Here is a 26307-nt window from a genome sequence, read left to right as displayed (position 1 = left end):
TCTGCAGCCATGCTAGTAGATCTGTACTTGGACACAGTGATGATGCTAGCATGCTGATGTTTAGCAGGTATAATGTTCGCCATCTTAGTGTGCGTTAGCATGCTAACATTCGCTAATTAGCAGTAAACACAGAGGCTGATGAACGTCATCAGTTCTGCAGGTATTTGGTGATAAACCAAAGTATTGGACACATGAACATGTTGACCTGATGATAGCGCTAGATGAAGAGTCAGAATTTCAGTCTGGATCAGACAGACTGACGGATGATGAATCTTGTTTTTACGTCAGATTTTCAGCAGCTCAAATATTAACGTGTATTATGCAGAGTGTGAAAACAGTGTGAGTTCTCTGAAGCTTCTGGTCAAACGTGATTTTTTTGAGACAGACTCAATCTGACTCATGTCTCAGTCTCTCTGTTAGTCTTGTTCTCTGTTTTCCAGTCTAACGTGTCTTAATGGTTCTGGTTTAGAGTTGGAATGGAAGTCATGTGCTTATATCTGTGAGTCAGACGTTGGGAGCTCTTTCCTTGAATAACATCTCTGATACACATGGACAAGGCTGCAGTCTGTATCTGTGACCTGCCCAGCTTGTGGATGAATACATTCATATACAGCTGAATGAGGCTGTGAACAGAGTGAGTGGGTTGGCAAAGTGAACCGGGAACACATCAGTGATGGATGTTGTTCCTGAGCTGAAATAAGTCGCAGCAGTGTCCTGGTTTTTATCAGTGAGCAGCTCAGACTCAGTCTGTGGACAGGGAGGCTTTTCTTCTCTGTTTAATATTAAGCTTAAAATTTAAATAGATATTATTTTCTTTTAGCTCTGCACCTCCTTAGTAGCCTTATTAAAAAGGGGGGTTCTTCATTGAAATCCACATGACTCTACATAACATGTCCTTTATGACCCGACTTCCAACTGTGTTCCCAGGCTAGATGGGATCTGTATCTTCTGCTTTGGGGTCTCCTTTCTGTTCCTACAAAGACCCATGACTTTAGACCCACATCCAGACTGTAGAAGATTTCGACCCTGAAAAATGACCAACAGAATATCAGGTTCAAATGTATTAATCCTTAAAAACATGGACATTACAGAGCTCCCTAATCAACCAACACTGATCACCAGAACATTGGAAATAATTACCTACAAAATAAAACCATAGCTAAAAAACAACATCAAACTATATTCCATAATAAAACTGTTTGAAAGAAGCATCCAGACAACAAATAAAAGCAGACTACATCCTCCTCACAGAGTTCTGGTTGTACTGTCATATCCCCCGCGGGATAAAAAACAGAGAATAGATATTTAAATATCTATTTTAATAAGTGAATCTTCAGTCCTGTCAGCCTGAATCCTCGTGAATCCTGCAGTGAGTGTTTTCGGCAGCGAGCTCATATCTCTGGTCAGTTGTGTGTTTAAAAAGCAGCAGCATGGTTCTGTGTTGACAGGGGAAACGCAGTCAGTAATGTTACAGATTGTTGTGGAGGATTTTCTCTGAGAGCCTTGCTGCCTTTTCCTGGGGATCAGTCTAATAACTGGCAACACTTGCCCTCTGCAGGCATTATGATGTTATGATTCGTGGCTGGTTTACATCTGCTTTGTGCCTGACTTTTACTAACGTTAGCTTAGCCTCATAGCCTCAGGACTTTCTCCTTTACTTTGTGTCTCCACACCAGCGACATCTTGTCACCTGGCTTATCCACAGCAGCTCTTTATGTTTCAGGGGGTTGTGACTGTTTTCTCGTTTTCTGTGCCACCTCGATCCATCCGTCAGGGAGGTTAGGGTGGGTCCTTCCAACTACAATACTGACCAGTGTCTGGCAGAGAATTGGGCAATGTTTCCCCCATGTCCTCCATTCCTGCTTTCTCCATTGAAAGCTTAAAGTGGGCTCTTTATTGTGGTCCTTCCGCTTCCTGTCTTTATACCAGCTTGAGGTTAGCGCAACTGTTAAAGGCTGGTTGGACAAAGTGCTTTCAGTTTGATTGCAGCTGCAGAAGATGTCCTTTATTGGTCCTTTGTACTACAGGGATGCTATTCTGAACAGAATCAGATACTGTGTGTTCTACAAATAATGATTGATGATGATGATTATTTGCATTGCTTTGTGTAATTGGATAGCAGGGGCACACTTTTTACGTCACCTTTGTCTTTGTGGTTTATATTTGGTGCTTCAGCTGTAACAGGATCTCCGTGTTTCCCAGATATCATTTGTAGACTCTCTGTCTTACACTGATCCAGTGTCAGCCCTCAGATCATCTTACGTAGGAATGATACATACCCTCATACCCTCAGATATGGATCGCACATTCCTGTTTTATTGGTTTATTCATGTTTGTGAATTTACCACAGATAAATAATTTCACCCTCCTTTATATCCGTTCCCTTGCAGTGTCTCTGTGTCTACACTTCTATATTTTTTGATTAGTTGTGTCATTTGTCCATGTCATCAAATGCTTAATTACAGCATGTCGCAGTTCATTGTCTGTCTTGAGATACAATAAGTTCTATTGTAGCTGATGTTTCCATGTTGAGGTTTGTGACGGTCAGAGGAAATGTTCAGAATATGAAATGTTTTGTGTGGTCTGTTTCATCTGCTCGTAGCCGATGAGTGCGTCTGTAATGTAGGAAAGATGCAGTGAAGTCCTCAAAAACAGGTTCACATGTGCTAAGAAATAATGACATAAAGAATAATTAAACGGTCTCACTTATGTAGCACTTTTCAACCTTCACAGTTCCCAAAGCTCAGGGTTCAGTGTCTTGCTCAAGGACACTTCGATGTGACAGAGGGGAGCCAGGGCTCGAACCCCCAACCTGCTCTACCCTGCTCTACCTCCCGTGTTCAGCGCTAACCACTGCGCCACCATGCCGCCCAGAGGATGTCAACTGCACACAGCTTACAGTGTATATTAACAGGCCTGTATGTGTGTGTCTTTTCCCACCAACAGACACGGACTACATCAGTGAGGAGGAAAAACAGAAGGTGGAGCTGATGTTGGCGTTTCTCACAGAAGAATCCAAACAGGCTGCCGCCAGCACAGCTGTAAGTAGCACTGCAAACACCAGCACAGCTTCCTGCTGCTCCTGACAGATTATCATAGATGTCCTGTGTCCTGGTTGTGTGCCAAGTGTTGTTTGGACTCCATTGGCTCCTTGTTACTTGTTCTTGTATCCTGATGTGTTTTGACCATCAGAGGGTTTTGTTCTAACTGCAGCAGTAAGTGCAGGCTGAGTTTTATGTTTGTCTTGACACATTTGGGAAGTATACTAGCTCCTGTTTCAGGTTTTGTTATTGAAGTGTTGAGAGGAATCTCAGATTGCCAGTTAGTCAGTTTGCAGGTTTAAGAAGATAAATCCCCATCCCATCTTTATCATCAAGTACTATAGAAAGAGTTGTTTTGAGACTGGAGAGCAGTAACTACAGAAATGAGGAAGTTAAGAAAAAAGGGTTTAAAGTTTTCAGGCTGGCTGGCAAACTGCGTAACAGATAGGAAAAAAGGTATTATACTAAAGCTGAGAAAGACCATGAGATGACAAAAAATCTATTTGGAACTACAGTCCCCACAATGCTTTGGGGGATGTAAATAAGAAGTGCAATGTTGTCATGGAGTCAGTAAATTAGCTTTGGGCTACAACTTGAGCCTCATTATTTTAGCCTGTATTTGTTTCCATGTAGTCACATGGTCTCCATGAAAGCAGCTGAATCAGCTGTTAGCAGCTCCTGTCTGCAGCGTCCTCATGGACGGACAGAAAACCATCACTGATCACTGAGACACTGAAGGAAACTTAGAAACAGGAGGATTCTCAGGCAGGTTCTGCAGTCATGAGGAGCGTCTTTTTTCTGATTTCCTCAAAGTGTAAGTCACACTTGGTCACATCTAAGAATGTGTTTCCTGTCTGTGTGTTCAGATTTGAGTTATGAGGGTTTTTTAAAATAAAATTAATAAAAACTCCTCATGAACAGGTGGCGTTCATGTACGACATGTTAAGTTAAAAGAGTTTGTTGAATCCGACACTCTGAAAACACTTTGTATAAACAAACCTCACAGGATGAGTAAGAGGAAGTTCAGGAAAACCTGAGACCCGGTGAAGCTGGCAGTTTGGACACACTAATCCTGTTGCCCTTGAGGGTGAGCCTGGTCAGGAGAAACCCATTTCCTCCTCCTGTCCGTCCTGCTCTTCCTCTCCGCAGTGGAAACCTGATCCCTTACTCTCCCCTGTAGACTCCACCACAGAGCTAAAGGATTTATTATTGATAAGGGAAGGAGAAGGAAGAGAAAGGAAAGTTGTATACATCACTGTTTTGCTACGTCATGCTTCTAGAACCAGTAGATCAAACTTCTTCAACAGTATTATCAGAGATTCTGTAATAGACAACAGATTCTGGTCATCGTGAACTGTACTGTCATTTATTTGACTCTGAGGAGAGACTGTAGATGAGGAAATAAAATAAAACACAGATAGAGTTGAAGTGCAGAGTCCAGAGCCTGAGGGATGTTTCCACAAACCCACTAATGGTTCTCTGCTCTCACTTGGCTCGAGGGAGGAAATGACACCCTCTCTAATGCAGGGCTTTGCCACATGATTGGAAAGTATTCTCAGGTCCAATCACTCTGGCTTAGAAATGGTTTCTGGCTCTGAGGCAGCAGTCATTTATTCTTGCATTGAGGCTGGTAAAGTATACTGTGTGTGTTTAATATACAGTGAAGTTGGAATTCCAATTAGATTTTGAATGTGCTCTTTAGCTGGGGGGGGGTTGCCATACATGTAGCCACGGATGGGCCGGTCAACAAATATTTTTCACTGCTCTCTGTTTCTGAGTGGCAGCAGCAACCTTTTCTGTAACTGTCAGGACCTCATCTCCCATGATCCTCTCTGTCACTCAGTGTACAGCTAGCTGCTTATACTTAGCTTCAAGTTTATACAGCAGCAAAATAAAGCAGTTTGTTTGAGTTTGTTGCACAATGCTGTGATGGATGAAGGAAGTTCAGATCCTGCAGTCATTCTCAAAGATGGCTGCGCTGTGACAAACAAAGGTAGCGAAGAAGACTTAACAATGCAGGATTTAACACATTTGTGTAAATCGGCTTTTCAGATGTTTTCTGAGGAACATGTTTGTTAGGCCTCAAAGCGTTTTGGTGAGTAACTCTTTCCACAGGGGAGCTTTAATTTCTAAAGATGATGGTGTCCAACAGGCTCAGGTCGCCTGTCTACTGTCAGTCAGATAAAACCTGGCAGCAGACCATCAGTGGTGAAATCATTTCATTGTAATCCTCAAATTGTTCAGTGTAGTTTACTGCACAGTTGTGTGCAGACTTTATGCCGTTATTCCCTCGACCTTGAGAGCTGTTGTTGTTGATGCCTCTGCATCTGTGTGACTGTGTGGTTTGTATCTGAAACAGGAAGTGAACAGCGGCCTCTGGTGTTAAAGTGTGATGTTTTATTGTGGACTTTGTGTTTCTTTAACGACGTCACCTGACTTCTTCCTTTGACCTCAAGAGTCATGATTCCTACGACCACTAGAGGACGCTGTCACTTAAACTCCCTCTGTCAGAGATTTTCCTTCAGCGTGTTTGTGTTTATGTCTGTTTTGGTACTTTATTAAACCCTGGTTATGTAACAAGAATGGTATTAGTTTCCCTGGTTATAAAATACTATCCAGTCTTGGAGGTCTACCTGATTGTCTCTGTGCCCACCCACAGTATGATTTCACTAACACTACTGGATTATACAGAAATGAATAATGCCGTAAAGTAATTATTGCATTCGAAGCACTTTGGAAAGTTAAAGAACAGTATGGATACTCATGTGGTGATTTTTTTTGTAGCTTTGCAGGTGTTGTTTGGAGGCGCAGTTAGAGACCCCGTAAGCCAGATCAGATATGATGGTCTGTATCTGAAACCTTACAGCTGTGTTTCACCCAGAACCTTTTATGTTTTATGTAACCAAAACTTTTTATCTGATTGTTAAACATTTATTAGGGGAACAAGAAGAGTTCTTCCATTTTTTATGACAATCCTTCCACCTTTTATTATGGAGGGGGAAGATGTTTGAGGAATCCTTTTTTGGGAAGAGATGTAGAATAAATTGTGTGGTCGAGTGAAAAAGAAACTGAGAAATGCTGTTGGAAGGAGGCAAAGTTTGTATACTTAAAACTGCAGCCATTATTAAAGAATGGTGACACTTGACAAACCCCATGATGTATGTTTGAATAGAGAAATACATTTTTGTAGAATCAGGGATTACAACATAAGAAACTGAGGGATGGATTAGTACATGTGTCAGTTTGGAGGTTTTATTCTGCAGGTTTAGCATAAAGTCTATAAAACCTTGTTGTGGTGTACCTCAAGGATCGATTCTGGGCCCTATTCTTCTATCAATTTACACGCTTCCCTTTGGTCACAAGACACAATATATTGTTTCATTATTACACAGATGATAGACAGTTATATCTTCCTGTCAACCCTACTGACTGCAGTCTGGTTGCCTTAAAAGACTTTGACTGGGTTTGGCTTTGGCTCCTTTCTTGAGTCTTAACGAGGACAAGACTGAGATAATTATATTGGTCCCACCCAAACGTCATGCCACACAGTTCCGAGCTATCTACCAGAAATCTAAAGATTCATTTTTGATTCATATCTGATTTTTGTCTCGAGCCTTTTAGAGAAGCATCTCAAACCATTTCTGTCTGCTGCTGATCTGGATACCTTTGTTTAAACCCGTGTGGATCACTTGTTTCTCACCCAGTAAAAGAAGCACTGTCCTGTTGTCGCTGGTGACTGGTGACATCTAGAGCAGCCAGCATCAGAAGTGGAATAACTTCAAGCCAAGAGTCAAATTAAACTGTAACCAACAGTGACGTACTGTGTACAAATAGAGGAGGAGTTGTTGCGTTCAGTAACGAGATCCCCAGTGGGGTCAGGGTTAGCCATCACTGTCCCTCATGTCCTTTGTTAAAGCACTTTGTAGTTCTATAGAAAGACATTAAATCCAAATGGACAGGATCAGAGGAACCAGGCCCAGTATTCCTCTTGATCATTAAAAGTCAGAGAAACTCTTGTGTAAAAGAAAGAACTGTAGTTACAGAGATGGGACCAGCTCCTGGTCCTGGTGCAGTATGTGACCCTCAGACTCAGCAGATGCCACCTGATGTTATTAAATCATTAGACTGTTTGAAAAGCTGTCAGGTCGGTTGGTGCTGGTGTCTGATTTCTCTTTTCTGGATGTTTCCATAGACGATTAGCACCTTCACACACACACAGAGTACACAGATACTCCCAAACACTTCACAAATGTATACACACACTGAGGACCACACTTTTTTGTTTGCTTATGTTTGCCAAGACAACAGCTTGGGATGTCAGGGCAACCAGATCCACAACGGCGGGCGTTAAAGCTCCAATGATTCCCCTCTATATGCAGGAGGGGGGGGGGGGGGGGGGGGAGACACAGTAGATAAACAGGAGGAGAGACGAGTGTGTACGTGTGTGTGTGTGTGTGTGTGTGTGTGGGTTGATGATGGTGGGTTGGTGATGATGTGTTAACCTTTCTGTTGAGCTGCTCAGTTTACTTCAACACTTACTGGACCTGGATGTGATTTATCATTCAGAATAATTAATAACTAATTTAAAATATTAGTTTGAATGTCGTGGACTAAAATATAATTAAAAGTAAAATAAACAATGTTTTACCAGGTTTCATAAAGATCCGTGAACGCTTTACCGCCTGTTATCGCCAGTCCTCACAATGTATGGCAGACCTCGGCTGAAATGAGGCCTCCCATTAAGATGCAGTCTGTTTGTGGGTTCACATCTCTGTGCACAAACCAGCTTGGTTTGGTTCAAAATACAATTCAAAGCTTCACTAGATAAGAGAGAGAAAACCGAGAGGGAGGGAGGGAGAGGGACATAAAGGCAGAACAAACAGCACCCGTTCACTACGTACAGACGTGAGAGTGGCACTGATCTGCACATCCAACTCCAGTCAAGTTTTAACTTTCCAGATTTCCAGAAAATGATTTAAGTAAAAAGTGACCTGCTGCTTGTTTCTGTGTGAACATGAGTTCACTGTTTGATGGAGATAAACAGCTGGTGGAGCTAATAACCAGCTGGTGGAGCTAATAACCAGCTGGTGGAGCTAATTCTCCAGTCGCTGCCATGAAACCACCACAGAAGAAGAGGAGGACACGACGAGATGATGTCATTAACAAGCTCCACTCGAAGCTCAAACGATGGAGAACCACGTGGAGAACATGATGGAAACATGACATCTGTGTTGTGATGAAGGTGACAGCCTCCTCATCGCTGTTTCCAGCTCTTCACTCTCAGTCACAGCTTCAAGTCTGTTTCTGGTTTTAACCACAAACAACTTTTATTTTTATAACTTTTCCGCTTCAGCTTAGCGTGAACATTTCTTTGGGAATTTTTTGCTCTGAGGTTTTTGAATGCACAAAGAAACGTGCGGATGGAAACCCACCGATTGTTCCAAGAGAGAGAGTCACAAACTGGAATTGAGCATATGAGTATTGCACTACCGATAAACAGGAAGGATTTCAATGTCCCGGACAAATGAGAGAAATTCTCTGTGTTTATTATTGAGCTTAAAAACAATTGATAGGCCTTATAAGGAAGACCTCATCAAGGAATGTTGATTTATAATATTTGTTATTGAAAAGTAGGCTATTTCAAATGAAATAAGTCCTGTCAATAGACGCAAAAATAATATAAAAATAAAAATAATAAAAATAAATAAATAATGATAATAAAAAATAATAACAGACAGACAGAGATGTATGGCAGCACTAGCAGTAGAAATAGCAGCTATAGTTATAATAATACTGGAAATATGACTGATAATAGTAGTTACAGCTGTAATACTAGCTGAGATTAATAATAGCAGCTTTAATAGTAACAGAACTACGACTAAACATAATAACTGTAGTGATGAGAGTCAGGCAGGCCCATGGCAGCAGCAGCCAGGCGTACCAGGACCACGATCCACAGCAACCTGTGAGACGACAAAGCACAAAGAAACTCCGGGGAAGAAATAAAGTTAGTAACATGCATTGGACTGTGATGAATGTGCAAAGATGAAGAGGGAGAGGAGGAAAGCTCACTGCATCATAGGAAGTCTCCCCAGCAGTGTAGGCCTATAGCAGCATAACTAGGGGGCTGGTCCAGGCAGGCCTGAGCCAGCCCTTAACTATAAGCGTTATCAAAAAGCAAAGTTTTAAGCCTCCTCTTAAAAGTAGAGAGTGTGGCTGCCTCCCGGACCCAAACTGGGAGCTGATTCCACAGGAGAGGAGCTTGATAGCTGAAGGCTCTGGCTCCTGTTCTGTTTTTGGAGACTCTAGGAACCACAAGCAACCCTGCATTCTGGGAGCGCAGTGCTCTAGTGGGGTAATAGGGTACTATGTGTTGTTTCAATGTTACGGAGGTGAAAGAAGGCAGTCTTTGAAGTTTGTTTTACGTGGGAGTTAAAGGACATGTCCTGATCAAAGACAACTCCGAGATTCCTCACGGTGGCGCTGGAGGCCAGGGCAATGCCATCTAGGGTAACAATATCCTTAGATACTGTGTTTCTGAGGTGTTCAGGGCCGAGAACAATAACTTCTGTCTTGTCTGAGTTCAACATCAGATAATTACAGGTCATCCAGGTCTTTATGTCCTTAAGGCATGCTTGGAGCTTGGCTAACTGATGAAGTTCTTCTGGCTTGATCGATAAATATAGCTGGGTATCATCCGCATAGCAATAAAAATGTATGGAGTGTTTTCTAATAATATCCCCTAAAGGAAGCATATATATGGTGAATAGTATTGGTCCAAGCACAGAACCTTGTGGAACTCCATGACTGACTTTGGCGTACATGGAGGATTCATCGTTAACATGTACAAACTGAGATCGATCTGATAAATACGACTTAAACCAGCTTAGTGCGGTTCCTTTGATGCCAATTAAATGTTCCAGTCTCTGTAATAGGATATGATGGTCAATGGTGTCGAATGCAGCACTAAGATCTAACAAAACAAGTATAGAGACAAGTCCTTTGTCTGATGCAGTCAGAAGGTCATTTGTAACTTTCACCAGTGCTGTCTCTGTGCTATGATGAGCTCTGAAACCTGACTGAAAGTCCTCAAGCAACTTATTGTCATGTAGAAAATCACACAGCTGGTTGGCGACTGCTTTCTCAAGAGTCTTGGAGAGAAAGGGAAGGTTAGATATAGGTCTATAGTTGGCTAAAGCCTCTGGATCAAGAGTGGGCATTTTAAGAAGAGGTTTAATTACAGCTACTTTAAAGGACTGTGGTACGTAACCTGTTAATAAAGACAGATTGATCATGTCTAGTAAAGAAGTGCTGACTAAAGGTAAAACCTCTTTGAGCAGCCAGGTTGGGATGGGGTCTAAGAGACAAGTTGATGGCTTAGATGAAGAGATGGTTTTAGTAATTTGGTGAAGGTCAATGGGAGAAAAGCAATCTAAATATACATCAGGTTTTACAGCTATTTCTGAGATTCCTGTGTTTGAAGGTAAGATACTACCTGAAGACAGGAGGTGATCAATTCTGTCTCTAATAGTTAGACTTTTATCATTAAAGAAGCTCATGAAGTCATTACTGCTGAGGGTTATAGGAATACATGGCTCCATAGAGCTGTGACTCTCTGTCAGCCTGGCTACAGTGCTGAAGAGAAACCTGGGGTTGTTCTTGTTCTCTTCTATTAATGTTGAGTAATAGGCTGCTCTGGCTTTACAGAGGGCCTTCCTATAAGTTCTAAGACTATCTTGCCAAATTAATTCTTAGAAATATAATCTTATATAAGAATAATATTAAATTATTCTTCCAGTTTGGTGGAGCGCCATTTCCTTTCAAGTTTCTGCACTGATTGCTTTAATTTGCGGGTTTGGGTGTTATACCATGGAGCTGACTTTCTTTGTTTTATTATCTTCTTTTTAAGAGGGGCAATAGAGTCAAGTGTCAGTCGCATTGAGCCTGCAGCACTGTCAGCAAGATTGTCCATTTGAGAGGGACGAAGGTTAGCATAGGAGTCCTCAGTTGTATTGAGACGTGGCATTGAATTTAATGCCGATGGAATCACTTCCTTAAATTTAGCTACAGCACTATCAGATAGATATCTGGTGTAAGCTTTTTTGCCTAATGGCGTGTAGTCCAGTAATAGGAATTCAAAAGTTATTAAATAATGGTCCGATAACAAAGGATTCTGTGGAAAGACAATTAGATGTTCAATTTCAAGTCCATATGTCAGAACCAGGTCGAGGGTGTGATTATAACAGTGAGTCGGTTTCTGTACCCTCTGACAGAAGCCGATCGAATCCAATAAAGAGGTAAATGCAGTACCAAGGCTATCCTTATCAACGTCCACATGAATATTAAAATCCCCTACGATAATGACTTTGTCTGTTTTAAGGACTAAACCTGATAAAAACTCAGAGTAGAATTCAGATAAGATAAGAATTCAGAGTATGGACCTGGAGCGCGATAGACTATAACGAATAAGACTGGCTTCAGTGTTTATCAGGTTGGGAGTGAGAGACTCAAAACGAGGCTTTCAAATGAGTTATAATCCAGTTTAGGTCTAGAGTTCATCAACAGGCTTGAGTCAAAGATGGCTGCAGCTCCACCTCCTCGGCCGGTGCTTTGAGGGATGTGAGTATTAGTGTGACTGGGCGGAGTGGATTCATTCAGGCTGACATACTCTTCATGACACATAGTCTGTACTGTAGTTAAGTCTGAAGTGTAGTGTGTAGTGTAGTATAGTCTGAAGTGTAGTGTGTAGTTTAGTCTAGTGTAGTTTAGTCTAGTGTGTAGTTTAGTCTGTAGTGTAGTATAGTCTGTAGTGTAGTGTGTAGTTTAGTCTAGTGTGTAGTTTAGTCTGTAGTGTAGTGTGTAGTGTAGTGTAGTATAGTCTGTAGTGTAGTTTAGTCTGTAGTGTAGTTTAGTCTGTACTGTAGTTAAGTCTGTAGTGTAGTGTGTAGTTTAGTCTAGTAAGTGTAGTGTAGTCAGAATCAGAAATACTTTATTGATCCCTGGGGTAAATTATACAGTACCGGTGCTCCCATTTAAGGGTAGAAAGTAGAAAAAAAATAAGATATAAGAAAAATAAGAAATAGAAAATAAAAAATATACACATTTACAATATTTAAGTGAAAATAAAAGTAAAAAATATATACAATAATGTATATATGTATGTATATATATATATATGTATGTATTGCTCTGTTGCATATGTATATATATGTATTGCACTCGTGTCATTTTAAGAATAAATAATGAGGTAGTGGTTGCTGACAGGCGAAATAAGTCCAGAATCAGTCTGTTTCTTCTGAGTGTCTGACACTCAGAGGGAGGAGCTGAACAGTTTGATGGCCACAGGAAGGAATGATTTCCTGTGGCGCTCTGTTGTGCATAGTGTAGTGTGTAGTGAAGTGTAGTGTAGTGTAGTGTGTAGTATATTCAGTGTGTAGTGTAGTTCAGTGTGTAGTGTAGTGTAGTGTAGTTCAGTGTGTAGTGTAGTGTGTAGTATATTCAGTGTGTAGTGTAGTGTAGTTCAGTGTGTAGTGTAGTGTAGTGTAGTGCAGTACATAGTGTAGTTCAGTGTGTTGTGTAGTGTAGTGTAGTGTAGTTCAGTGTGTAGTGTAGTGTAGTTCAGTGTGTATTGTAGTGTAGTTCAGTGTGTTGTGTAGTGTAGTGTAGTTCAGTGTGTTGTGTAGTGTAGTGTAGTTCAGTGTGTAGTGTAGTGCAGTGCGTAGTGTAGTTCAGTGTGTAGTGTGGTATAGTTCAGTGTGTAGTGTAGTGTAGTTCAGTGTGTAGTGTAGTGTAGTTCAGTGCGTAGTGTAGTTCAGTGTGTAGTGTAGTGTAGTTCAGTGTGTTGTGTAGTGTAGTGTAGTTCAGTGTGTATTGTAGTGTAGTGTAGTTCAGTGTGTAGTGTAGTGTAGTGTAGTGCAGTACATAGTGTAGTTCAGTGTGTAGTTCAGTGTGTTGTGTAGTGTAGTTCAGTGTGTTGTGTAGTTCAGTGTGTAGTGTAGTTCAATGTGTTGTGTAGTGTAGTGTAGTTCAGTGTGTATTGTAGTGTAGTTCAGTGTGTTGTGTAGTGTAGTGTAGTTCAGTGTGTTGTGTAGTGTAGTGTAGTTCAGTGTGTAGTGTAGTGCAGTGCGTAGTGTAGTTCAGTGTGTAGTGTGGTATAGTTCAGTGTGTAGTGTAGTGTAGTTCAGTGTGTAGTGTAGTGTAGTTCAGTGCGTAGTGTAGTTCAGTGTGTAGTGTAGTGTAGTTCAGTGTGTTGTGTAGTGTAGTGTAGTTCAGTGTGTATTGTAGTGTAGTGTAGTTCAGTGTGTAGTGTAGTGTAGTGTAGTGCAGTACATAGTGTAGTTCAGTGTGTAGTTCAGTGTGTTGTGTAGTGTAGTTCAGTGTGTAGTGTAGTGTAGTGTAGTGTAGTGCAATGCGTAGTGTAGTTCAGTGTGTAGTGTAGTGTAGTGCAGTACATAGTGTAGTTCAGTGTGTAGTGTAGTGTAGTTCAGTGTGTTGTGTAGTGTAGTGTAGTGCAGTGCGTAGTGTAGTTCAGTGTGTAGTGTGGTATAGTTCAGTGTGTAGTGTAGTGTAGTTCAGTGCGTAGTGTAGTTCAGTGTGTAGTGTAGTGTAGTGTAGTGCAGTACATAGTGTAGTTCAGTGTGTAGTGTAGTGTAGTTCAGTGTGTTGTGTAGTGTAGTGTAGTTCAGTGTGTATTGTAGTGTAGTGTAGTTCAGTGCATAGTGTAGTTCAGTGTGTAGTGTAGTGTAGTGTAGTGCAGTACATAGTGTAGTTCAGTGTGTAGTTCAGTGTGTTGTGTAGTGTAGTGTAGTGTAGTTCAGTGTGTAGTGTAGTGTAGTTCAGTGTGTAGTGTAGTTCAGTGTGTTGTGTAGTTCAGTGTGTAGTGTAGTTCAATGTGTTGTGTAGTGTAGTGTAGTTCAGTGTGTATTGTAGTGTAGTTCAGTGTGTTGTGTAGTGTAGTGCAGTGTACAGGTAGATTTCTCCTGGTGATTTCTTACCGTCTACACAGTAACCAGGCTTCGAAGCAGCATATTGCATGTGAGCGTGTGCAGGAGAAAGTGTCATTAGCCATGTTTCCATTCAGTTGTCATGCAAATTTTAAGAGAACTACTGAAATGTTCCAAAAAACAAATGCAAATCAAGAACGTTTCCATCAGCTGCTTCAGAGCGAATTAGTTAGTTTGTTTTAAGACTCAGAAGGCTACGACTATTTTTTCAAAGGAGTGATGGTGATCCTCTGACTCTGACTCTTCATCTAGCGCCACCATCAGGTCAGTCTAAAGAGAACAACTCAGACTCACGATGGACCGTTTAGAAAGCAGAACCAGAGATATCATCTGTTTTATTCCACACGTTCCTCTTCCTTGACAAAGCCTGGCGCCTACATTACCCACAATGCAACTCCTCCTCAGTTGACAGACAACCCAAATCATGATCTTTGCCTAAATCTAACCAAACTGTGTGCGAGAGTTTCACACATAGACATGACCAGTTGTGGTGTGTTATGCTAGTAGCAGCTAATGTAGCCTGGAGCCTCCAGCCTACAGCAGCCTTTCTAACTCCACACACACCAACAGATTGTTTTCAGTTTCAACTTTGTACTCTTCAACCGCTTACTACATACTACCTGATAAACACGCAGTAGAACTCCCCAACACCTGGAAACACCTGGAGACAATAAAATATCCGGAATTTTAACTTAACATTTAGCTCGAAGCACCGCTGTGCCTACAGTACAGTACAGAGTCTGACAGAGCTGCTGGCTGCAGACTCGTACAGAGGAGAGATGAGCATCTGAGCTGTTGTTTATAATCACAGTAAACTGAATATATTTGAGTTGTGGATTCAAATAACATTTGAGGACGTCACCTTAGAAAACCTGTGATGACTGAAAAAGAATTGACAGGTTAATTAATAATGCAGATTAGCTGCAGACCTCGTTCTGTTGTTGTGCTCGAGTTGTTTAAATTCTGGTATGATTCCTTCTCCTTATCATTATAATCTCCTGTCATCTGTCCCTCTCTGATTTTTTCCTTCACCCATGCTGTTGACGTCTGCCCTTCTCTCCTTCAAGCTGCCACACTTCTTTATTTTTGGCATCCTTCGGCTCGCCCGAGACCAGACACATTTTCCTCCCCACGCTGGTATTTCAGGATTCGGATGATCGGTGGCTCCCTGAGCGCCTTCACCAATCACATCACCCCTGTCCTCCTCTGGACCCTCCTTCTTTCAAACCGTCTGCCGTCAGGACTCAGTTTTTGGCTCAAACGTGCACACATGCAGCCTGCAGGGCGAGCACACACATTAATAGTGACCTCCCCTGCTGTCTCTTCGCTGCATGTGACAGATTGCGCTGTGATATTTATTTTATTCCTGCACTCGACAGTCTCTCTCTGAACTCAGCTGTTTCTCTCTCCAGGATTATATTTATATTTGCCTGAGATGAGAACATTGCTGCTGGTGCAAAGTGCCGTACAGTTTCTCGTGGAACTTGTGGTTTATTTTACTGTTCTGATAATAAGAAGCTGACATTTGTTCTTGAACAAGAGCTCAAACGTGAAGTGAAGAGAAAAGGTGTGCGCGCCACCACCCACTGTGAATATACTGTTCTCTCATGACCAACATGACGTTAGTTGTGTGGAGCTGAAATGAACAGCAAACTCTGACTGTTGTATAATTAAGTTCATAGAGTTCAATTTGTTGTTGTTCTCTCAAGATGTCGGAGGCGGCCTGTTTGAATTTATCGAACGTACTGACGTGAGGAAATGAGGTCTCACAGAGTCTTAATGTGCTTGATCTTGTTTCTCTGCAGTCTGTCTGTCAGCCGTTGATCCTCTCAGGTGTTTACATCTTTTCATTTTTTACTCTCCATCATCACCCCCAGACAAACTCTCTCCTTCTCTATAATGATGATCATCTGTCTTTCATGAACTCAGCACTGACCACAGGGGAAGGTCTACGACACACACACACACACACACACACATTCCCACAGGCTCCAAGAATCACACAAAGGTCACTTATCACAAGTTGACAAGACTCAGTTCCTGCAGCCACACACACACATAAACACACACATTATGTTAGCAGATGTGGGATGTGTGCGCTTCATCATCAGCTTGTGGTCTGCAGGTTCAGTGTGTGTGTTGTGTTTTGTAGAGAAAAGCAGGTAAAGGGTTAATGAGGCCCTCACAACTTCAGACTTCAGACTGAGAAACACTCGTTTAAAGTCTCTGTGTCGTCTGTTTGGACCCTGAAGACTCAATGAGGACAAACAGATGTGGCAGAAACATGGAGACGGACAGATGGACGAGAGACACAGCCGGAGTTGAGTGTTTTACAAGACTAGCGGGGACATTTACTTTACCAGTCATTTTTCAAGTTAGTGGACCAGACCAACCATACAAGCATCAGGCAGGAAGTGACATCACACACCTAAACAACTTGTATACATATATCATCACACTTAGATTATACATTGTCAACCTGTACTCATTCTTTGTGTTCGCATTGCGTCTTTGTGGTCGGTTTTGCATCTGTTTGTTCCTGTTGCGTCTTTTTATAGTCGTTTTTTGTCTCTTTGTGGTAATTTTTTGCGTCTTTGTGGTCACGCTGCATCTCATTGTGGTCGTTTTTTGTCTCTTTGTGGGTGCATTGCGTCTTTGTGGTCATTTTGCGTCTGTTTGTTCCTGTTGCGTCTCTTTGTAGTCGTTTTTTGTCTAATTGTCAAAGGGAAACAGTGAGAATAACACTTGTCTGAAATGATCACCATGACACAGACTGTGGGAAAACTAACATGAATGTAGCCTCTGTCTGACCTCCACAGTCTGGATGTGAAAGAGCTCATTGAACCCAGCAGGAGTTCCTTGATAAAATCGATAAACTTACAATCCAGGATTTCTTACATTGTAATCAAATGAAAAACATCTTTTAAAAACCAGAGTCTGCAGCCTAGCAATGCTTTGAGCTAAATACTAACATCCATAGCTCCTCCCTCTCGTCCAAATATGGTCTTCTGGTTCCAAAAAACAAGATGGCGACAGCCAAAACACCAAACTCGAGGCTTCAAAACTCCACAAACTAGCGGGGGACGTCACAGAGGCTATGTCCACTTCTGTTATACAGTCGATGGTTGAGATATTTCAGTTTGAACCAAAGAGGTGGGGGCTCACGTGGAAGTCTGCAAGCTACAATGGAGATTTATAAAAGTTGATTTCATGGAGCAGAAGATTTTGTTGTTGTTGGAGCAGCTCACAACAGAAAAGAGGTCTGACGTCTATTAAACTGGATGAAATTTCAGTGAAAGATTTTGCAGTTTCAGGTTTTATTTTTCAACACATAACAGGATCTACAGGATCTCTTGGACAGATTTTTTGCAAAAGTGCTGAAAAAGCGAAATCCTTGACATTCGTCACAGTTTACACAGGTTTACAGGTGACCACCTCAATGATGATATGTAAAGGGTCTGGTCTCGACCTGGTCTCGACCTGCTCTATATGTGTCATGAGATAACTTTAGTTGTGATTTGGTGCTTTATAAATAAAACTGAATTGAACTGAAGGAGGTTTGTCTGTTAAAATGAATAATAACGCATCAAAGTGAATGAAAATTCACTTGAGTTTTGAATACTTGATGATGTATTAGCATGTATAATGTTGTGACTGTGATGGCCTTGGTGTAGCAGGACCTGGTGGTGTCTGGAGGAGGTGGGCAGGGATCAGACGGGAGCAGAGAGACTCACTGAAACCTCAGGAGGAGATCAGAGAGGAGGATGTGGGAGGGAAAGGCTGTTATAATATACAGGGGCAGTGCAGAAAGAATGAAGAGGTGGGGGATGAGAGAATCAGTGGAGGAGGAGGAGGCAGCAGCTGACTGACCACGGCTCAAATGCTCATCGTGGTTGTTTAGTCTGGACTCTAAAATCTAAATGAATATAGTTTATGAAGTATGTGATTTTCACCGAGGCTGCCACTAACAATTATTTTCATCATCAATCACCTGCCGATTATTTTCCTGATTATTTGTCTATAAAATATCAGAAAAGAGTGAAAATGACTCCTCACAAGATGACGTCTTCAGATCCACAAAACCCAAAGAAGAAGAAGAAGAAGCTGGAACCAATGAACCTTTGGTTAAAACGATTCTTGGATCTTCAAAATTATGTCTGATTAATCTTCCATATGTTTATGGATCTGACTTCGTTGTCTTGTATTAAGAGACACTTGAGGATGAAACCAACTGGATTAAAACATTTCTGCGTCTGTTTTTGGTCTGGTCAAATATGAAGACTCATCAGAGTGAGATGATGTTCATCCAGTTAGTGATAAATGACTTCTTTAACTTAGAGAAGCAAAGTAAACATGTCGGCCAGAACATAACCAGCAGTAACTGAGGGCCGTTAGTCTTCGACATTCATCTGCATTCTGTTGCTTCACTCCTCTTCCTCCTCCTGCTCACTGTGAGTATGAACACATGAAGCCTTTCAGCTCCGTCCAGACTAAAGATGTGAGCTGCTCACTGAAGCTTGCCTCTAACTTCCTCTGTGATCGATGGATGTCGATACAGACCGTCACACAGCTGTCCTCATTAACATGGATTATTGTTGATTCTGTCGTGACCATGAAATATTGACTTGTTAGTGACTGCTGGTTCACGTGTTTTATGATTAAAGCAGTGTGATCAGACTGACGCAGAGTGACAGACGTAACTGGAGACTCTGTTAATGTGGACCCGTTTTAACACCAAAACTGTTGTCAAGTGTAGACGGCTTCATGAAGTCGTGCTGTTCTCAGCAGGAACTCATGTTGTGCCATGTGACTGCTGTCCTGCTCACACAGTGTTGTGTCGAAGCTGTCGATGCTGAAGAGAAACTAGAGAAAGAAGATTGACTTCAGGTGTGGAAGGTCCAGCTGCTGAGGGACTCAAATGAACAATCAACACAGACGTGAAAGCAGAATGAGGAGGAGAAGATTGATGGTTTCGAATGCAGGAGATTAACGGAGGAAAGAAAGGAGAACTGATAAACTCCTGCTGAGGACGGGATGCCGGAGGACAGGAGGACAAACAGAGGCAGGAGGAGAAGACGACTGTCCTACATTTTAAGACAAAGATTTAAAAATGCTCATTGTAATATTGTTTCCTGAAGACGTCACCCAATCTCTGAATGTGCTTCAGCTCCTTTTCTTTCCTGTGTAATAATGTCAGTGTTCTGCAGCAGCTCGACGGCGAGTGAGCTGTGGGTGGTGACTCCAGTCAGAGGAGCAGAAAGGAGAGCTGCTGCTTTATGTATGGAGGACGAATAAAGGGGGGGGGGGGGGCAGATACAGGTGTTGACAGGTTGGAGACAGCATGCTGAGTGGACACGACAGCGAGGAGGGAGACAGGAGGACGGCGGAAAGACCGAAACAGAAAGTGTGGGATTGTGGAGGAAAAATTAATTTTTAATTTTTATTCTTATTCTTATTTTAGCTTTTATATTCTACTTATTTGTTATCAAAACAATAGCACCTTCAGACCACAGCAAATTCCTTGTAATGTATGTTACTTGGCAATAGACAGTTTCTGATTCTGATTCTGATTCTGAAAAACAAGAATTAGTTGAAGAAGAGTTGAGCTGTGGTGGAAGAAAGAAGAGAAGAGAATGAACCTCGTTACATGAATGTGATGGTGATTCAACATGTCGCTCTCACGTCTGAAGAAAGCTTCGACTGGACCGTCTGAACTGAAGCTGTTTAATATCTTCTGCACAAAGAAAATACAGTTACATAAACTCTGAAAGAGACAAGTTGAAGTTGTTGAGGCGCTTCTTCTCTTCAGATCTCAGATCTGTAAAAACGATTTTCCCCTCGTGGTGCGACTAGAGCAGAAGAGGTTAAAAACCTGTTACAGTGATAAAAGTGGCTAATAATAATCTGACAACAATGAACGATGAATCAATGCATGTCCAGTAAAGCTCTTTACATGCAGCTTGAGAGCCAATAAGAATTAAACCAGAGTCCCACCTTCACGTCCCGTCAGTCCCGTCATAAAACAGGAAGCAGAACAGTGAAACGGTGAAAACGATGTGAAAATATATCTGCGGATTCACTGTGAGAAGAGGACAGAGGGAGGACAGAGGGGGGAGGACAGAGCAGTGAGGAGGACAGACAGAGGGAGGACAGAGCGGTGAGGAGGACAGACAGAGGGAGGACAGAGCAGTGAGGAGGACAGACAGAGGGAGGACAGAGGGGGGAGGACAGACAGAGGGAGGACAGACAGAGGGAGGACAGAGCGGTGAGGAGGACAGACAGAGGGAGGACAGAGGGGGGAGGACAGAGCAGTGAGGAGGACAGACAGAGGGAGGACAGAGCGGTGAGGAGGACAGACAGAGGGAGGACAGAGGGGGGAGGACAGAGCAGTGAGGAGGACAGACAGAGGGAGGACAGAGCGGTGAGGAGGACAGACAGAGGGAGGACAGAGCAGTGAGGAGGACAGACAGAGGGAGGACAGAGCGGTGAGGACAGACAAAGGGAGGACAGAGCAGTGAGGAGGACAGAGCGGTGAGGAGGACAGACAGAGGGAGGACAGAGCAGTGAGGAGGACAGACAGAGGGAGGACAGAGCAGTGAGGAGGACAGAGCGGTGAGGAGGACAGACAAAGGGAGGACAGACAGAGGGAGGACAGAGCGGTGAGGAGGACAGAGCAGTGAGGAGGACAGAGGGAAGCCGAGTGGAGGAGCTGAAAGTGAAGAAAGGTTGTGAGGTGAAAATCTGTGAAGTGAACAGATGGGATGGGCAGTGCAGGAAAAGGCTGCGGGTGTGATGGTGTTTCCCTCGGCACCTGTGGTGTTAACTTAGATGTCCCATGATGCACTGGGGCTAAAGATGCTAATAGAGAAGTCAGTTGTGGTGTAATTCCAATCTAAGAGGGGAGGACATATTGAAAATAACATGAGGCAGATTCGACTCTCGAGTTTTTGTGCAGATGAATAAACGAGATGTAACGTGTTAATCTGTGAGCTTCAGAGGCTGTGAGGGGCACAGGGCCAGGCTAGCTGTCTTTATGCTAAGCTAAGCTATGCAGCAAGAAGGAGAAGAAGAGGATTTCACTAGATGTTGAACTATTCCTTTATTATTATCATTATTTTAACAGTTAGACAGAACAACACTTTCCTCACAAACTTTTCTTTCTCTCTCACAGCCGACCAGTGAAGAAGACCTCTGTCCCATCTGCTACGCTCACTCCATCTCTGCCGTCTTCAAGCCCTGCTCCCACAAGTCCTGCAAGTGAGTCCACACAGAGACAGACACACAGAGACACACACACACAGACACAGAGACAGACACACAGAGACAGACACACAGAGACAGACACACAGAGACAGACAGACAGACAGACAGACACACAGACAGACACACAGAGACAGACACACAGACAGACACACAGAGACAGACAGACAGACACAGACACACACACAGAGACACACACACACAGACACAGAGACAGACACACAGAGACAGACAGACACACAGACACAGACACACACACAGAGACACAGAGACACACACACACAGACACAGAGACAGACACACAGAGACAGACACACAGACAGAGACACACACACAGAGACAGACAGACACACAGACACACACACACAGACAGAGACACACACACAGAGACAGACAGACACACAGACACAGACACACACACAGAGACACAGAGACACACACACACAGACACAGAGACAGACACACAGAGACAGACACACAGACAGAGACACACACACAGAGACAGACAGACACACAGACACACACACAGAGACACACACACACAGACACAGAGACAGACACACAGAGACAGACACACAGAGACAGACACACAGACAGACACACAGACAGACACACAGAGACAGACACACAGACAGACACACAGAGACAGACAGACAGAGACACACACACAGAGACAGACAGACAGACAGAGACACACACACAGAGACACACACACACACAGAGACAGACAGACACACAGACAGACACACACACACACACACACAGAGACACACTCAGACACACTCAGACACACTCAGACACACTCAGACACACACACACACACAGAGACACACAGAGACACACTCAGACACACACACACACACATCCTGGAGAACCTGAAGAACCTGGAGAACCTGGAGGAACCTGTGTTCCTGTCAGCGATCAGGACTTTGATCAGACAGACTCGTGGAACTCATGCAGTAACTGTCATCATCACTCTGGTTGAAGAAACTGAAAGTGTATTTAATTTTCCGTTGTAGTTTTCACTCAAACACAACGCGTTGTGTTCAGGTGTCACAGCTGACTCTACATGTGGACTTATTTTTGATTGATTTTAATCAAATGGTTATTTCAGTTTTTTCCAATGATCCCTCCACGTACCCCCTCCTCATCCTCTATGTTGTCGGTTCATATATTTTATGTCTCGTTTGAGCGCATTAACAAAACATTTCTTTATGAAAATGAATTGAAAGTTATCAAATTATAAATGAATATGTGAGATTCCTCCTAAATGTTTCGAAGCAGGAGCTGTAACGTCCTCTCAGCCTTCAGCTGACGGGGCGTCGTTCACCTGAAGGCCTCATCGATCCGCTGACTGACACACACACACACACACACACACACACACACACACACACACACTATACTGTGTATTTGATATATAAATACTTTATATTTACACAGTGTGTGTGTGTGTGTGTGTGTGAGTCAGCTGTTTGGGAACTGCTGATTGTGGCTGAAAACCTCTGTGGGCAGCAGACCTTGGTCCAATTCATACCTCAATACATATTTCATGTTGTCCTGGAGGTGCGCTTGATTTAGCTTAGCTGGCACGCCAACTCAGCAGCTGATTATTCTGGTGCTGATTGAGAGCGCTGTCACGAGGAGTAAACCATGCTGACACCTCCAAGGCCAAACTCAGGCCGGTTTGTGCCCCTGGTCCGGACTACAAAGACCCTCTCACACATTGTCCTGTGTTTAATCCTTATGATTCTTCATTGGTCGTTTCAGTCCCTTTAGTGCTCCATCGCACAGCGAGGTCGCCTCGCCGTTGGAGAAGCACATGCTTTAACGAGAAAGTAGGACGGATACGAGGTTCACGGTGAATGATGAATCATGAACCAAATGTAAAATTAAACGTAGTTCTTACAACAAGTACCCCCAAAATAATTATTTTAGCTTATTTGTGGTTGGCGTCTTAGATGCCCCGGGGAATGATTGAGATTTTAGGTTTCTACAGATTTTATAATTTACATAATGTGTTAATTTCAACAACATGATATAATGTTTTTATTCTGTGATCTCGGTATTTGTCTTATTAATTTTTAGTCATCAACAAAAATCACATGCATGTTAGCTGTCCAAAGGTAAAGAAATCCACCTACTAATAAATGAACGTCTTGTATCTCATTTGTCTAAACAAACAAGATATAACATGTTAATCAGCTTTAGAGGAGCTGATTGGTGGATTTTGTTACTTGTGGACAGAGCCAGGCTAGCTGTTTCCCCCTGTTTCCAATCTTTATGCTAAGCTAAGCTAACCAGCTGCTGGCTGTGGCTTCATATTTTGCGTTATTTAACGTACCTCTAACACCTGTGGCGTAAAGCTAACACCTTGTTACACATGTTTTCATATCAAAGACCAGAGAACCGAAGTGAGAGACTGTTCTGACCTCTGACCTCCATAAATGGGAGAAAAGACGCATCACATGATTATTAAAATGATTTGTTCCCTCTGTTTCTGTTTAGAGCCTGTATCAACCAGCATCTGATGAACAACAAGGACTGTTTCTTCTGCAAAGCCACCATCACCGGGGTCGAAGACTACAGCAAGCCTGCCACCTCCTAACACACACACACACACACACACACACACACACACACACACACACACTGCTGTAAAGATCACAAAGTGTAAAAGACTGATGTATCAAACACTCCCCCCGTCTCAAGCCCTTCAAACATCAGACCACAGATCAGTGAACCCAAAGATTTCCCACAGAGGTCTGTCCTGTATGTCAGATTGATTCTCACAGAACGTCTTCTGTCTCTAACTTAAGAAAAGACGCCGTGGACGGAGACGGAGGAGCTCTAAATGTTTGTCATGTTACTTTCTTCATTTCTGGTTTGAGAGGAAATAAGTGAAATACAGTTTGACTTTACGGTGGGCTGTGTTGTCATGAAACTGCTACCAGTTACAGTAGATGGTAGAAGTGTGTGCGTTAAACTTTAACTGTACAGTAAATGTGTGTGTGTGGACTGAAGTCAGGTGAAACCTGCTGAATTATTCTGATTCCTGATCCTGATCAACCATCCGTCTGCAGTCTGAGCTGCTCTACGGTCCAGTTTCCAACATGGCTGCTGTCAAAAGATCCGCTATAAACCTCATGTGACTTTATGTTGTTAGAAACTGCAGGCAGACGCTCACCCAGCTGACCCAGCTGATGTCTTCTTACTTTCAGGTCAGAGTAGAACTTCACAAACTAATGCTGTTTGGTTTCTCTTTTTGTCAACATTGTTGAGGTCGCGGCCGTCTTGTTTGAATAAACTTTATTGGAATATTGGAATCCCAATCGATCGGGGGTTCTGTGTTTACATTCAGTGTGAGCGGCACGTCCGGACCGGTCGAAGTCGTACGATTACAAGGTTCAAACATGTGGAGCCGTACAGTGTGTGTCCAGCTGAACGCAATTAGCAGGCAAACACATTCACAGCTGCAGGTGACTCAGAGTCTCTGAACCTGCCAGACTTTGCTGAGGGAGGAAAGACCTCGAGAGTCTAGATCTTTGAATCCACACTGATTTTAGGGTTCATTTCTCTTCCAACTAGACTTAAAGTTAACTTTACAGTTTTAGATTCCAGTCACACACACACACACACACACACACACACACACACACACACACACACACACTAAACTGAGGCTCCCCAATAAAAAATAAAGTCCTCGATGGGAGGACAGCAGCATCCTTGAGTGTGAGAACTCGCTGTCAAATTAGCACAACAATTCACCTCTACCTGTCAGTGCAGGTGTAAACACACACACGCACACACACACACACACACACACACACACACACACACACAGGAACATGATGGCAGGCGTGTTCTCCGTATATCACCTTTACCTCTGTGCAGACACACTAACAAAGACACACACAGGCAGGGAACAATAGAAAACTCATACCTCACCCTACCTATGGATGGATTACTGACCGGACCTACCAGGTACAGACCCAGGGGCCCGAGGGGTTAGAGGGCCCCTGGACCAGAGCCTCTTTGGTAGTGACTTAACGTTTCTTGTTAGAATCAGACAAAGAGACAAAACAACGCGGCCACGATGTCTGTAGTGGTTTTGAGTCTCTTTGAGTCTCTTTGAGTCTGGGGGCTTTTTACATGTCTGTGCTCAGGGGCCCGTTGTCTCATAGTCCATCCGTGACCCCACCTACAGGTATGCATATACTACACCAATGTACTGTAAACATGACCACATCCACATTACCGGTGCAGGGAGTAGGTTCACAGCCATTGTAACTCAGAAAACAGACTTTAAAGACTTTGGTGTGACTTTTTAATACAAGTGCAGTTTTAACACACACACACACACACACACACAGTCACACACTTTCCCACTTTAAGCAAAGTCACTCATAAGCTGTCGGACAGAAAACAAACGTGATCAACTTGGTTTCTATTTAAAGCAAAAGGTCAACATTAAGTGAAATCTTCTCTGAGTGTCCGGATAGTAAATATGACGCTATGGCCAGCAGCTGGTTAGCTTAGCTTAGCATAAAGACTGGAAACAGGGAGACCTGGGGGTTAAGCGGCTGATTGGTGTTTGGTTGAAGCTGCTTTGACGTACCTGAACTCTCCAGATAAATCTCTTCATGTCTTTAAGTTGAGCATTTAGAGACTTTTCTACAACCTAAAGGGACAGTTCACTCTAATGACGTTGGCGTTGAATTGATTGTTTATCTATAAGCTTTATTTCACTGAATATCAGATTTAGCCTCCTGACTGTCTTCACAGTAACTACAGCGTTAATATCTGGATTCATTTCCTGTCCCGCATGTTGAAAGGCTTTGATGGTGGTGATTATCTGTGCTGACAGTCTGAACACTCAAATGTTAGAAATAAAAAGGAAATTGGACAACGAGGTGACTTTTCAAGCTATATGTAAATCATAATATCAATCTCAATATCCAATTTACTGTTTTACTTTTAATATATGAGTACAGCCAGAT

The 26307-nt window shown here is 42.8% G+C and overlaps 1 protein-coding gene across 1 annotated transcript in view; it reads left to right on the top strand.

Annotated features, from left to right (window-relative positions):
- LOC139283111 (E3 ubiquitin-protein ligase RNF123) overlaps positions 1 to 24716 on the top strand; it is a 103270-nt gene extending 78554 nt beyond the window's left edge. The window contains exons 38-40 of the mRNA XM_070903068.1: positions 2947 to 3041; positions 21216 to 21301; positions 23813 to 24716. Coding sequence (XP_070759169.1) covers positions 2947 to 3041; positions 21216 to 21301; positions 23813 to 23912 — 281 coding nt within the window. The 3' untranslated portion in view covers positions 23913 to 24716. The remainder of the gene's footprint in view (positions 1 to 2946; positions 3042 to 21215; positions 21302 to 23812) is intronic.
- Positions 24717 to 26307: the final 1591 nt, after the last annotated feature.

This window comes from Enoplosus armatus, chromosome 3, assembly GCF_043641665.1.
Source record: "Enoplosus armatus isolate fEnoArm2 chromosome 3, fEnoArm2.hap1, whole genome shotgun sequence".
Taxonomy (NCBI): domain Eukaryota; kingdom Metazoa; phylum Chordata; class Actinopteri; order Centrarchiformes; family Enoplosidae; genus Enoplosus; species Enoplosus armatus.
Note: the sequence above shows the minus strand (reverse complement) of the source record. Positions and strands in the feature narration are given on the sequence as shown.